The following is a 14,072-nucleotide window of genomic DNA, read 5'->3' as shown; positions in this document are numbered from 1 at the left end:
ACGGGAGATTTAGTTTATTATATATTGCATTTATTTCATTTAGATTAGAACTGCATCAACAATTACTGTACTATAGATTCAACACTAGATGTCAGTGTTCACCATGCCAGTGTACTGAACGGAAGTCATAAATGAGGGGGAGCAGAACATACCCACAATACAACTTGAATTCCATTTCTGTTAAGCTATGTTTTGAGTTGATTATTGTTTGGATTATTGTTTGGTTAGACTGCCTATGGTAAGACACAAGACCTTGTTTTCAGTGGCGTGCTTCTCCTTCTCCACTTTGGCCAGGGTGAGCTCCAGGTCATCAATGTCCTTCTTCAGCTCAGAGCACTCATCCTCCAGCTTCCTCTTCTTGGCAGTCAACTCAGCATTGATCTCCTCCTCATCCTCCAGCCTCTCGGTTGTCTCTTTGAGTTTGGCTTCCTGCTGGATCTTGCTCTTGATGAGCCCCTCACACCTTTCCTCAGCATCGTTCAGACTCTCTCCTTCCTGGTTTCAGAACAGGAGAAAATATCAGCTGCCTAACTTTGTGTATGAAAATACAGACTTCATTTAGTCAATATGTCGGACCAAATCATGAAATATATAAATAACATGGGCAATGACAGTGTGCGTGTGTGTGTATGTTTTTGTGCGTGTAAATGTGCCCTTATGTAGGTCGTTGCTGACTCACAGATGTGACTTGGAGCGCCAGGTCATTCTTCTCTTGCGTCAGGGCCACCAACTTCTCCTCCATTTGCTTCTTTGTGGACAGAGCCTTGGCCAGGTCTGCTGTCATCTTCTCATAGTTCTCCTTCATGTTGGCCAGCTCCTTCTCAGTCTCAGCGCTCTGCAGCAGAGGCTTGATCTTGAAGTACAACTTCATCCATGGCCAGGTTTTCACATTCATGAATGAGCGGATGTTGTACTGGATGGCGTAAATTGATTCTCTGGTCGACAGAAAGGATGGAGTGGCATGGTGAGTGACATCCCACTGGGCACAGACGTCAGTTCAACATCTAGTTTTGATTTACATTTGGTTGTTGTCAACTAACGTGAATTCAACGTGAAATCGAAGTCGGAGTCGAAGAACAACAAATCCTCTGCCCCTTTTGTATACAGCTGAGGAATCGGTGTAGGGAAATGTAACCCATCTTAAACTCATAGACAGCTCTCTAGATGCAAGGACTGACAGGTCATGCATGCTAAGCTCAACAAGCATTTGATATTTTTCAAAAATGAATGGGTTCATATCACAAATTTAAATGACAGTTGAACAGCCAAATCCCAAACTGCAGCTATAAAGCTAGAATCCTTAGTTGCTACATCCATTTCTGGACTAAATTAATTAACCCAAAAGCTTTAGTAGACCATTATAAGATGTACTTTCTCATTCTGAACAGCTCACAGCATATACAGTATGTAATCATAATGCATTAGGTACAGCTGGTTGACAGAAAGCTTTGCCAAGATGTCTACTATTCCTCACCTCCTCTCCATCATCTTGCTAAACTCTCTCCTCATGAGGAATCCACGGCTGAGAGCCTGGACCATGCCGACCAGAGTGGCCAGCTTCTCGTCTCTCATCTCCTCCAGGACACCCAGCAGACCGGCTTTGAAGAACACCTGAGACGCAGGTTAACATGGTCAATGGAACCACAGATGGTGACAGATAGAAAGGGTTGAATCAAAAGAGGGGAACAACACCACTAGATTGATTTAAACAACATTAACTTTGCTGCAATGGTTACAAACAAACCATGGGATAGGTTGTTTCTAAGTTGTTAGTTATTGTACTGTTGTACAGTGCCTTCAGAAAGTATTCACAGCCCTCAAATTTTTCCAGCTTGAATTTAAAATTGATTACTTTGAGATTTTGTGTCACTGGCCTACACACAATAGCCCATAATGACAAAGTGGAATTATATTTTTAGACACATTTTTCAAATTCATTAATTTGAAATTAAAAGCTGAAATGTCTTCAGTCAATAGGTATCCAACCACTTTGTTATGGCAAGCCTAAATAAGTTCAGAGGTAAAAATGTGCTTAACAAGTCGCATAATAAGCTGCATGAACTCACTCTGTGTGCAATAATAGTGTTTAACATGATTTTTGAATGACTACCTCATCTCTGTACCCCACACATACAATTATCTGTTAGGTCCCTCAGTCGAGCAATGAATTTCAGACACAGATTCAACCACAAAGACCAGGGAGGTTTTTCCTATGACTCGCAAAGAAAGGCACCTATTGGTAGATGTGTGAAAAAAAGACATTGAGTAACCCTTTGAGCAGGGTGAAGTTATTGATCACATTTTGGATGATGTATCAATACACGCAGTCACTACTAAGATATAGGCATCCTTCCTAACTCAGTTGCCAGAGAGGAAGGAAACCTCTCAGGGATTTCACCATGAGGCGAATGGTGACTTTAAAACAGAATTTAACGGCTGTGACAGGAGAAACTGAGGATGGAGTAACAAAATTGTAGTTACTCCACAACAGTAACATAAATGACAGAGTGAAAAAAATGGAAGCCTGTACAGATTAAAAATATTCAAAAACATGCATCCTGTTTGCAATAAGGCACAAAAGTAAAACTGCAAAAGAATGTGGCAAAGAAATGTACTTTAAGTCCTGAATACAGCGCGTTATGGCAAATACAACACCACTCTTCATTTTTCCAAGCATGGTGGTTACTGCATCATGTTGTAGCTATGCTTGTCATTGACAAAAACGAGGGAGTTTTTTTACGATAAAAAGAAACTGAGTAGAGCTAAGCACAGGCAAAAACCCTAAAGGAAAACCTGGTTCAGCCTGCTTTACAACAGACACTGGGAGACAAATTCTCCTTTCAGCAGGACAATAAACCAAAGCAGAAGGCCAAATATACACTGGAGTTGTTACCAAGACGACACTGAATGTTTCTGAGTGGCCAAGTTCCAGTTTTGACTTAAATCGGCATGAAAATCTATGGCAAGAATTGAGTATGGCTGAAAACAGACACATCATCTAGCAATGATCAACAACCAGCTTGACAGAGCTTGAAGAATTGTTTAAAGAATAATGGTCAAATATTGTACAATCCAGGTGTGGAAAGCTCTTAAAGACTTACCCAGAAAGGTTCACAGCTGTAATCGCTGCCAAAAGGAAGTCTAACATGTGTTGGATCAGAGCGTTGAATAATCAAGATATATTAGTGTTTTATTTTTCATAATTGTTTTTTACAAATGTTCAAATTTTTCTTCCACAATGATATTCAAATATTTTGTGTAGCTCATTGACAATAAATCCCAATTAAATCCATTTAAATCCCAACTTTTCACACATTTTTTTTTGAAAAAGTAAAGGGGTGTGAATACTTTCTTAAGGCACTGTTGATAAAAAATGTACAGAGATCCAGATAACTGCAGCCATACCACTCTAACACCATGCACATGATAATGAGTTTAGTTTCTCTTCCAAACTTGTAATGAATGACTGAAGAAAAAAACTATAATGTTTTTCAAATTTTTACATTAGTTAAATGAAGAAAAAGCATTAAAATGATGGGTAGACCAATTAAAGAGATTTTAAATTATCATAGTAGTTGTGTTTTGTCATCTTTTCCTGTGGGTATTTGACTGACCTTGGTGTGTCCAAACTTGTAATCCTCGTGATTCACATCAATGGACCCAAGCAGCTTCTCAGAAGCCTTCTTGTTGTCCATGAACTGGCCCTCAGGGATGACGCTGGCATTCAGTACTTTGTACCTAAATGAGAAGACAGTTTTAAAGTATGTCAAGTTGAATTAAGTTGGATATATTACATAAAAGGTAAGACTATTCTGATGCTGGGAAAACAATTGGAGCAGATCTTTCTGTGATTGTGCGTCTGTGCAGTTGTTTGTGTGCCTGTACCTCTGCTTGAAGTCAGCATAGATGATTCTGCTGGGGAAGCCCTTTCTGCAGATCCTGATACCCTCCAGTACGCCATTACACCTGAGCTGGTGGATAACCAGGAAGTTCTCCATCAGACCTGGTAAAACAAACCAAGTCTCTTTTAATACTCATAAACAGGTTAAAGATTGGGATTGTTAAAGTCACTGATACTGTATTGATAAGATCACCTTTTACATAATTAACTCAATATTTCTTTTACCTGGAGTCTTTGACTCATTGGGGATCAGGCAGCGCACAAAGTGAGGATGAGTGCTCCTCAAATTGGTCATCAGCTTTTGTAAGTTCTCCTGTAAGGGGGTAACAAACCATTTTCACAGAAATCATTTATGATAATCAATGCAACTTTTGAAAGACTGAATATGCAGATTTCAAAAGCTCACCCTGAACTGGGAGGACACAGTCTGCATGGAACCACCCTTCTTCTTGCCTCCTTTCTTGGCTTTATCTGTTTAAATGGGGAAAAGTTAAAGATAACTACAAAAGTACATTTCCTAGAGGGGGTGGAATAAATAGAATTATAATAAGAGTATGGAAGAAATCTAGAGTGGTCTTGTCTTCAGCAAACACGCTAACTATAAACCAGATGATCTCTGGTTAACTTCACACTTATCTAGAGGCAAATGCTGCCAATGAGATTGTGTAGAATAACACCTATTGTATGAGTAAATTAACCCAGTAATGAAACGTGATACATTGAAAGACTTTAAAGAAAATTGTCACTAGTGCTTAATTAAATCATTTGACGTGATGCTAGTCTTACCCTCAGGTGGTGCAGCAGGATACAGGGCAGCCAAAATTTTGACTCCTGACTTCCCGTACAGTTGACAAACTGAGTCGTTCAGGGGGTCCTTGTTCTTCTCCAGCCACCCAGTGATGTTGTAGTCCACAGTACCGGCGTAGTGCACCAGGGAGAAGTGGGCCTCTGCCTTGCCTTTGGCAGGCTTGGGCTTCTCAAACGCCTTTGTTTTGCCAAGATGCTGGGAGTACAGCTTGTCCTTGAAGGTAGTGTCTGAAGACTTGGGGAACATGCACTCCTCTTCAAGGATGGAGAAGATGCCCAATGGCTTCACAAAAAGAGATGTATATCAAATTAGTGATATTTACACTTAGATCACATTCATTCCTTTAGTAAACATGCTATTATAGGATTATATTCATTTAGAGGCACATAATAGGAAACATATTGAGATCTCAACAGTCAGATACATTTTACCACTGATAATATCTCAAACAGAGCTACCTAATGGTCCATTACAATCTTCACAGACAGCTTACCTTCTCAATAAGCTCAATGCAGGCAGCCAAGTCCATGCCGAAGTCAATGAAGGCCCAGACGATTCCCTCCTTCTTGTACTCCTCTTGCTCCAGGACGAACATGGTGTGGTTGAAAAACTGTTGCAGTTTCTCATTGGTGAAGTTGATGCACAGCTGCTCCATGCTGTTGTACTGTTGATGGAGTTTTAAAAGGGATCATTTCATCATACAAGGCTGTAATCAATCTGAATCACAACTAATTGTCTTGTTCTGGTCTCATACTCACATCAAAGATCTCAAACCCGGCAATGTCAAGCACACCGATATAGAACTGCCTTGGATTCTTGGTGTCCAACATCTCATTGATACGGATGACCATCCACAAGAACATCCTCTCATAGATGGACTTGGCCAGAGCACTGACTGAGTTATTAACCTGCAATGATTATACCTCAAATTAATACATGAGATATTGACCATGTCCAGTGATAAGGTGATGATAAATTTGGGAAAACAACAACACTACTCAAATAAAGCAATGCACTCTCCCCAAAATTATTCCGGTCCACAGATAATGGTAAATGCTTTGTTTGGCTTTGTTTGGCCTTACCTGAGGCACAGTCTGTCCCTTGGTCACATACTCATTGCCGACCTTCACTCTGGGGTAGCACATAGCCTTCAACATCTCAGCTGAGTTCAGGCCAAGCAGGTAGCCAATTTTATCAGCCACTGAAGAGAGAACCAACAACAACAGATTCAGCACACAAGATCACTTGTTTCTGATGTTAAACTGGCAAAATAGTTTGTCCAACTTCTTTGTAGATTAGGTTTTGATTCACCCACATCCATCATTTCAAATCATTTGTGGAGGTTGTACTTTATCTCCTGCCTGATTTTCATGTGGCATTGTCTGTCTTAGGGTTTCTGTTTCTATGTATGGGACTGGGAATGGGACTAATACTTTACATATTGTATATGTTTTTAGAGTGGGCTCACCCTCTGTGCTGTCTGGCTCGGCCTGCTCCTCACGTTGCTTCTGCTTGAATTTCAAGTTGCCATGGTGCAATACAGCTCCTGTCAGCTTGTAAATGCCAATCTTCTCATCGTTAGTGAAGCCCAGGATTGTAATGGCATCCTGGCATTAAAGATGAAGTACAACAGTGATTAACTGAACAGTAGTTTTGGTCTGTTACACTACAGTTCTGTGCTGCTTACTGCAGAACAAATGGAATGGATAGATTTGACTCCTGGCCAACACATTAGTAGATGGCAACACAAAATCTGTTTTACACAGTTCCACAGGGCACTTAGTGGAGCTCTCTTGTGGATGTCTTAAATGTATGTGCCTCAAGGTGAAGTGTGAAGGCATGAAGAGTTCCTTGAGGCACATGTCTAACTAACACAAGGCATTTAGAATCAAACAGAAAATACATGAAAATTCCCAGCTGCCACCAAGTTGGATTTTCACAGCGCATTCAGTGTGTTTGGTGGTCCTACCTATTCTATATCTATAGTTTGGTTAACCCTTTGTTTGACTCACATCTGTGGCATCCAGCTCTTCCTTGTCGTCGATGCTGGCCACAGCGATCTGACCCTGGCTGCACATGGGGAAGTCGTAGGGGTTGGTGGTGATGAGTGCCATTTCTGTGGAAAATGGACAACAGCTTGTCAGTTAAATCTCTTAGAATTCTGCTGTCCTACCTTTACAGTATCTCTCCCTCCTTTACTCAATAGATTGTCTCAATGATACATGTTGTATATAATAAATAGCATCAAAAGAGGGGACTGAGACTTGTGGACTAGTGCATCACAGTGCATTACTTTACAGATATTTCCCAAAGACCTGACCTGTGTCTAGATGCCTTGTTACCTTGGATGTAATCATTGTAATAGCATTAATAGTGTGGGCTATGACATTTTTTAAAATAAGTTCCACAGATGGGAGTGGGAATATTTCCCCTGAAACTCTACTTTGTCGTACCAACTATGTCAGGTTTGTGGCCTGTCATCATCTGGAAGAAGATGTGGTAGCCTCTCTCATCGGGAAGCTGGAAGGACACTCTGGACTTCTCCAGCAGGTCTGAGGGTGAGGGTGAGGGTGAGAGTGTGAGTGAGGGTGAGAGAGGGAGAGAGAGAGAGAGAGAGATTATAATATTAGATAACATTTGTCTATATGATCTCCAAAAAACAACTGTGTGAATTTAGGAAAGCATTGAGAAACAATCAAAACCAACTCACAGGTCTCAATGTCAGCTTTAGCCAGTTTACCACCTTGGAAGTGAATCCTGATGAATTTACCCTATAGTAGAGCATGGGGGTTAAAAATAGGTAAACAAAATAAATCTAAACTTTTACTTTGATAGACCCCTTTAAATGTTACAGTTTGTTGGACATCTATTGATATGACAATAGGGAATTACTGAATTACATTTTTTCAATTTAAGGTAACTTCCACAGTATGCCCTTCATACTTACAAAGCGAGACGAGTTGTCGTTCCTCACTGTCTTGGCATTACCGTAAGCCTCCAGCAGAGGGTTAGCTGCAATGATCTGATCCTCAAGAGACCCCTGATTGAGACAAACACAAGTTGCTCAGAAACTGGTAAAACACATTTTTATTGATTGATCACATTTCTTGAAACATGATTCAACCAAACTGAAATAAAAAGGCAATCATAAGAACAACCTACCTGCATTTTGCTGGGGTCTACTTCCTTCTTCTTCTCTCCAGCAGACACTGCAATGGTGGCGAAGTACTGGATGACACGCTTGGTGTTGACAGTCTTTCCTGCACCGGATTCTCCTCTGGTTTATATGACAGAGAAAGAGGGGGTTTAGTTACGTTTGAGTGTTAGATTGGCTTTCACTAAGAAATAGCATAGATAAATATACTGTTAACCTGTGTTCTGACATGTCTTTAACAAATACTCCTTCTCATCGACTTGTTATTACACATAGCCTAATGCTCTAATCTAGTCATAATGTCATGTATTTCATCACACCAACTGACCAAACTTATTACAATAGAAACACTTTCTCAAGTGACATTTTAGTAAACAACTTACGTAATCAGGACAGACTGGTTCTCCTTATCTGGAACCAGAAAACATATTGCTTATCATACTCAAGCAACATTATGGGGACATTATTTCATTCATAGCATCATGAATTTAATATCTTATATTATTTTATTATTTTATATATTTTAATATATTTTAATATCCATCCATCTATCCATTCAACAAACCATCCATCCATCCATCCAATCAACCATCCATGCAATCATCCATCCATCATCCAATCATCCGTCCATCCATTCATCCATCCAACCATCCATCCATTTATCCATCCATCCATCCATGACAGCTCGTACCAATCAGCATGAACTGAAAGGCGTTGTCAGAGACGGAGAAGATATGGGGTGGAGCCTCCACCCTCTTCTTCCCTCTGTAGGCGTTGACAACCTCTGTGTCGTACACTGGGAGCCATTTGTAGGGGTTCACCGTGGCACAGAAGAGCCCAGAGTAGGTCTGGATGAATAATTAAATTAAGGGATTAACAAAATCAGATTTATGTGAGGATGTGGGTGTACTTTGGTATACTGATGTGGGTCTACTGTATTGATATGTTTTGGTTTCTACCATTCATTTATGTGTAGTACTGTATGTATGTATTTATTAAGTTCGTGTGTGTGTGTGTGTGTGTGTGTTTGTATGTGCAGGTTTCTTACATAGATCATCCATGCTGCATAACGCTCTTTGAGGTTATACAACACAGACGCTTCATTCAGGTAGGTCATCATGGCCATGTCCTCAATCTTGTCGTATTTAGGGGGGTTCATCTCGTAGATGTCTGCATCTTTGAACTCTTTTCCTTCCTGAAACAGTCAGACATATAGATTACACGCAGATCAAACTGGACAGGACTGAATGCTTTTTGTTCATTTAAATACAAGTTGAATCTTTAAAAAAATTCATATCCTCATTTAATCCAACTACTTTATTATCACCCACTGACAAATATCTGGTGATTCCTGACTAGTCAATATCAAAAAATCCTTGCCATTTTTAAGTAGCTGCGTTAAAGATGATGTGTTTGAGGTTATATTCATCTTACAAAAAAGAAGAAATGCTTCATAATATATATTTTGTTAAATATTTTATATTGCAATGTTTTTGATCATTTCAATGATTTTTCAAGAAATTGAGTAATTGCACAAACTTGAATACTTTTCAGATCAGCCTTACCTCCTTAGTGCCGTCAGGTTTCGTGACTGTCACAGTACACTTCCCATCGGCCCTGGCAGTGACTAAACCCTTAAGGTACAGCTCCACCTTGTCTGCCACATAGCAGGCGTTCTTTGAATCAAAGGGTGCGGCTTGTGCCTCCATCCGCTCCTTCTCAGACTTACGAAGGTATATGGCAGCTTTGCCGTAGATTTGCATCTCCGCGTCCGTACTCATGGTGACGGATCACTAGGAAAGAGATGAAACAAGAAACATGATTGACTCTGTGGTGCTTCCTCCCCAGTCAACAGAGTTAGGTGAGTGGTATCTCTCTCAGAATATTCTCATCACTTTTATGTGAAGAGTCAAACCATGTCTCACCTTCTTTTCCCCTCCTACAAATGAATGTATGCTTCTTAGAGGACCCTGTGAAACATAAGGTGATGTGTAAATACACAAGTCTAAAGCAGTGGAAGCTGCTGAGGGGAGGGCGGCTCATAATAATGGCAGGAGCGTAGCAAATGGAATGGCATCAAACACCTGGAAACCATGTGTTTTATGTATTTGATACCATTCCACCTTTTCCTCTCCAGTCACTACCATGAGCCCATCCTCCCCAATTACGGTACCACCATCCTCCTGTGGTCCAAAGCCTCATCATTTTGTCCTCGAAGGGCTAGAAAGCATTTGTCTCAATCATTACAGCCATGTCCAATTCAACTTTTATACCTTTATTTAACTAGGCAAGTCAGTTAAGAACAAATACTTATTTTACAATGACAGCCTATCCAATCCCTCCCCTAACCCGGGCAACGCTGGGCCAGTTGTGTGCCGCCCTATGGGACTCCCGATCACAGCCTGTTGTGATACAGCCCGGAATCGAACCAGGGCCTGCAGTGACGCCTCTGGCACTGAGATGCGGTGACTTAGACCAGGTCGCAGTTGCAAATGAGAACTTGTTCTCAACTAGCCTACCTGGTTAAATTAAGGTGAAAGAAAGACTGCTGTGCCACTCAGGAGCTGAGGTGCCACTGGTAACTTTCACTTTCCTAATGACAACACACTTTACTACAATTTTTTATTTGATTAAAATGAATTCCACTGAAAACCCAGTTACATTCTAGACCCCTCAATTTACAAACAAATTAAAATTAGAGATTTAAAGTAAAACATTTAAAGTAAAAAACAAATGTTACATTTGATTGCATATTGTCAAATCTTACAAGAGACATGCAGAAGTCACTTCAAACAGTGCAGTTAGCTACTGCCTCAGATGCTGAGTGCAAAGATGAGACAAATGTAAAAATATAAGGAGGTGTAGAGGTCTTACCACAGAGGAAGAAGGTATCTGACTTATGGATGTTGGGGCCTCAGCCTCCTTATATCTGGTTGGAAGTGCTAACCAAGCAAAAGTTAATTATGGACCACTCTGGGAAAGGAAATGAATTGTAGGAGAGACCTACCCCCAGACCTGTGTTTCTGTCTCTCACTAGCACCTCCCACTTGCAGGAGCACCACACTTCCATTACATTACTTTTTAATGTTGTAATTGTCTGAATTAAATTTCACTGAATTTACTTCAGCAAGATTTCATTACTAATTGTTCTAACAATATCAAAAGTTTGATTTATCAAATTGATTTCAATGTTACTACCACTGAACCTCATATACTGTAATGGACTGAGTCCATGTTTCCCCACTACCACTAAAATAGTTTTCATTAAATCTAATCTGACCTTATTTAGTTCCATTTTAGTGGCATTAATCCTCATCAACAACTTTATATATATATATGTTCACCTGTTATTTATATTATTTAGCTTGTAAACACATCTGTACTGTCTCCTCATCTCATGCTTGTAATGAGGTTGGCTGTTACCCCGTGCTTTGCTTAGTTTGATGTATCACCCTGGTGGAACCATATTAAATGAATATTTAAAAGATAGAATGGAACTATTTCAATTTCAGTTCATAAAACTTTAAAATTGAATGTGTCGTTTTTATCTACAGTATGATATATTGAAGATGCTGGAGGCTTGTTCTATTTGTCTCACATTTCAGTTGGTTAACACTTATGACTAACATAACACCAGTACAGTATTTCAATAATCTTATCCACTCATATTGCTGACAGCGAATGAACTGCCTCAAACTTTAATTACACTCTGAAGTTAACCGCTTAGCAGCTGAGAAATGTATTGTGAAGAACAGTTATGACTGTCTGTCAGGTAGAACAGGGAAGCATGTCAGCTCTATTCAATACATCTCTATCAGCAATGTTCAGAACATTTGAACTCCCTAAATACACCCTGTTTGTTCAGGTTCAGTGTCCACCCAGCACATCAGTACAAGAAGCCCCATATCTGCTGGATACACTAGTTGAGCAGGGTGACCATCTGGAAGGATCCCATCAAGGCCTTTTCATTTCTTGGACTGTGCTCTCATCTTCACTTCAGTCAAGGTTTATTGTTTGACATATCTGCCAACACCGCCAAATTCTGGCACAGATGCCACTATTATTAGACAAGATATTTACTTGACGTGTTTGTAGGTTGAGAGAACATTAGCACCATGCAGACTAAACGTTTATGTCATTAAGTTATTTTTATGTGCAAAAATGGAATACGTACACCTGCAGGGCCGGCTCCAAGCATAAGTGACCAATGCGGTCAATAGGGGGCCCCAGGGGTTGCTAGGGGGATTCAGTCAGGGTCTCAACATACTGTTAAGAGTTACAATAGTGTAATAAGATGCAAGTTATAAATGTGATTGTGCATCAGCAGTTTTTCTCTTGTTATGTCAGTTACTGACAATCACTCAACTATACATGTCAGATAACATTTTTTTGATTGGTAAGTTAGTCTAGCCAGCTATCTAAACTTGTAGTAATCATGGCCAAATACCGACCTGGCATGTGGGGCATGTGCCGAGGACCCCTGAACTCCAGGGGGGCCCCTATTGATTTTGTTAATCAATCTCACTCAGATATCATTAACATGGAATAAATCATGGCAAAATGTGTAGAATTGCAAGAAATTGGCATAAAAGAGCAAAATAAATTCTCTGCCCCATGGCAAAATGTGTCGAACTGGTAGCCTAGTGGATAGAGCATTGGACCAGTAACCGAAAGGTAGCTGGATCGAATCCCTGAGCTGACAAGGTAAAACTCAGTCGTTCTGCCCCTGAAAGGGGCAGTTAACCCACTGTTCCCCAGTAGGCTGTCATTGTAAATAAGAATTTGTTCTTAACTGACTTGCTGAGTTAAATAAAGGTAAAAAATTCTCTCCACCTAAGGAAAAATGAATAGAATTTAAGGAAATTAGCTTAAAAGAGCAAAAAAATTATCTCTGCCCCATGTCTAACAGTAATCTGTGCCGCAAAGGTCATGTTGTCAACAAGGCAACGTGATTCATAGTTCAGAAACATACAACGTCTCTTTTCCATAAGATATGTTTGAATTTTCAAACTAGTTTTCATTGGGAAGGAAATTAAAGCCTTTTTATCAAAAGTAATCACTTTTGTATGTAAAAACACAGAATCGTACTCATCACTCCACGTGCTTAATTAATTCATTTTTGTTTTGAGACGACTTCGCTGTCGGACTAATGGTGAACCTGGGTCACGCCCTGGAGGCAGCCTGGTTCCAAAATGAATGCAATAGACACTAACCCCTTTGACCCGGGGCATGCAGTGGACATTAATAGAACTCCCTCACTGGTATTTTGACCAACCTTTTTAAGAGCTGATCTGATTGGTCAAAATACCAATGATTGAAAAAAAGTTCAGACTTGGGCTGCCTGTCTAAATGCAACCTAACATACTGAATCTGATTTCAAATAATTAAGGGCTAAATTTAGATCATAATAATTTGATTCAGCTGAACCCACTGTGTTAGTGCTGGGGTGGAATAAAAGCCTGCACACCATGAGGACGGGCTGTCCAGAACAGGAGTTGAAGGCCCCTGATATACTGTTATTAACTGCCAGACATTATTAAGCAGTTGAGCAAACTATCATTATAAAATTCATTGTACATATTTGACGTATTTTGGCATTGCCTTGGGACGATAGCAACTCTTGATCCAATCAATTTTAAAGGTGCTTTAAACGACTCAGTATGTGCTCACAAAGTAGTTTTATCACCACAGACAAGAGTTTGCCTGAGACACCCCAGTGCCTTGGCTCACGTCAGCATTTTATTTACATGATTCAATACATTCAAATGTCACAGCCAGTAAAAATCTAAATCTGGATATGAGAGGCGGGGTCATGCTGTGTCATGGATCCACATGACAACCAAGAATGGCTAATTAAGGTTTTATTTTCCAGGTCACATATCTCGCTCTAAATATATTATGGTGTCAGCAATGTGAGGACCTCATGGTTGACTAATAAGGTCAAAATAGTGTGCTGGCCTGTATCAGATCTCTGTGGTCTACCGTATAGGTATGAGGTCTTCACCTTTCAGCATGCAGTGTGAAGTCAATGGAGCGCTAAATGTTATTTATCATTAATCTCATGTCATGTTGTCAACATGGCATGCCAATAAAATACATGTTAGAGCGTTCAAACTCATTTTCATTGGGAAGGAAGACAAAGCTTTTTTTACTCAAAAGCAATCACTTTTGCATTGTGAAACCGCAGAATTCTACTCATGTCAATGGAG

General features: G+C 40.0%; 1 protein-coding gene across 2 annotated transcripts in view; it reads right to left on the bottom strand.

Annotated features, from left to right (window-relative positions):
• Positions 1-14,072, bottom strand: part of LOC106593100 (myosin heavy chain, fast skeletal muscle) — a 61,573-nt gene that overhangs the window by 11,781 nt on the left and 35,720 nt on the right. Inside the window, exons 1-22 of one of the 2 annotated variants that reach the window (XM_045710190.1) lie at positions 9,789-9,808; positions 9,429-9,656; positions 8,912-9,058; positions 8,555-8,711; positions 8,247-8,274; positions 7,872-7,986; positions 7,657-7,749; positions 7,420-7,480; positions 7,163-7,261; positions 6,722-6,825; positions 6,178-6,316; positions 5,792-5,910; positions 5,468-5,617; positions 5,203-5,373; positions 4,688-4,991; positions 4,308-4,372; positions 4,127-4,214; positions 3,886-4,003; positions 3,615-3,738; positions 1,475-1,611; positions 680-935; positions 253-495 (exon numbers count right to left, since the gene is read on the bottom strand). In XM_045710190.1, the coding sequence (XP_045566146.1) occupies positions 253-495; positions 680-935; positions 1,475-1,611; positions 3,615-3,738; positions 3,886-4,003; positions 4,127-4,214; positions 4,308-4,372; positions 4,688-4,991; positions 5,203-5,373; positions 5,468-5,617; positions 5,792-5,910; positions 6,178-6,316; positions 6,722-6,825; positions 7,163-7,261; positions 7,420-7,480; positions 7,657-7,749; positions 7,872-7,986; positions 8,247-8,274; positions 8,555-8,711; positions 8,912-9,058; positions 9,429-9,644 (2,934 nt within the window). In that variant the 5' untranslated portion in view covers positions 9,645-9,656; positions 9,789-9,808. Of the gene's footprint in view, positions 1-252; positions 496-679; positions 936-1,474; positions 1,612-3,614; positions 3,739-3,885; positions 4,004-4,126; positions 4,215-4,307; positions 4,373-4,687; positions 4,992-5,202; positions 5,374-5,467; positions 5,618-5,791; positions 5,911-6,177; positions 6,317-6,721; positions 6,826-7,162; positions 7,262-7,419; positions 7,481-7,656; positions 7,750-7,871; positions 7,987-8,246; positions 8,275-8,554; positions 8,712-8,911; positions 9,059-9,428; positions 9,657-9,788; positions 9,809-14,072 lie in introns of those variants that run through there. The other variant, XM_045710192.1, reaches the window with a different exon arrangement.

The sequence above is a fragment of the Salmo salar genome, chromosome ssa02 (assembly GCF_905237065.1).
Source record: "Salmo salar chromosome ssa02, Ssal_v3.1, whole genome shotgun sequence".
Classification (NCBI taxonomy): Eukaryota; Metazoa; Chordata; class Actinopteri; order Salmoniformes; family Salmonidae; genus Salmo; species Salmo salar.
Note: the sequence above shows the minus strand (reverse complement) of the source record. Positions and strands in the feature narration are given on the sequence as shown.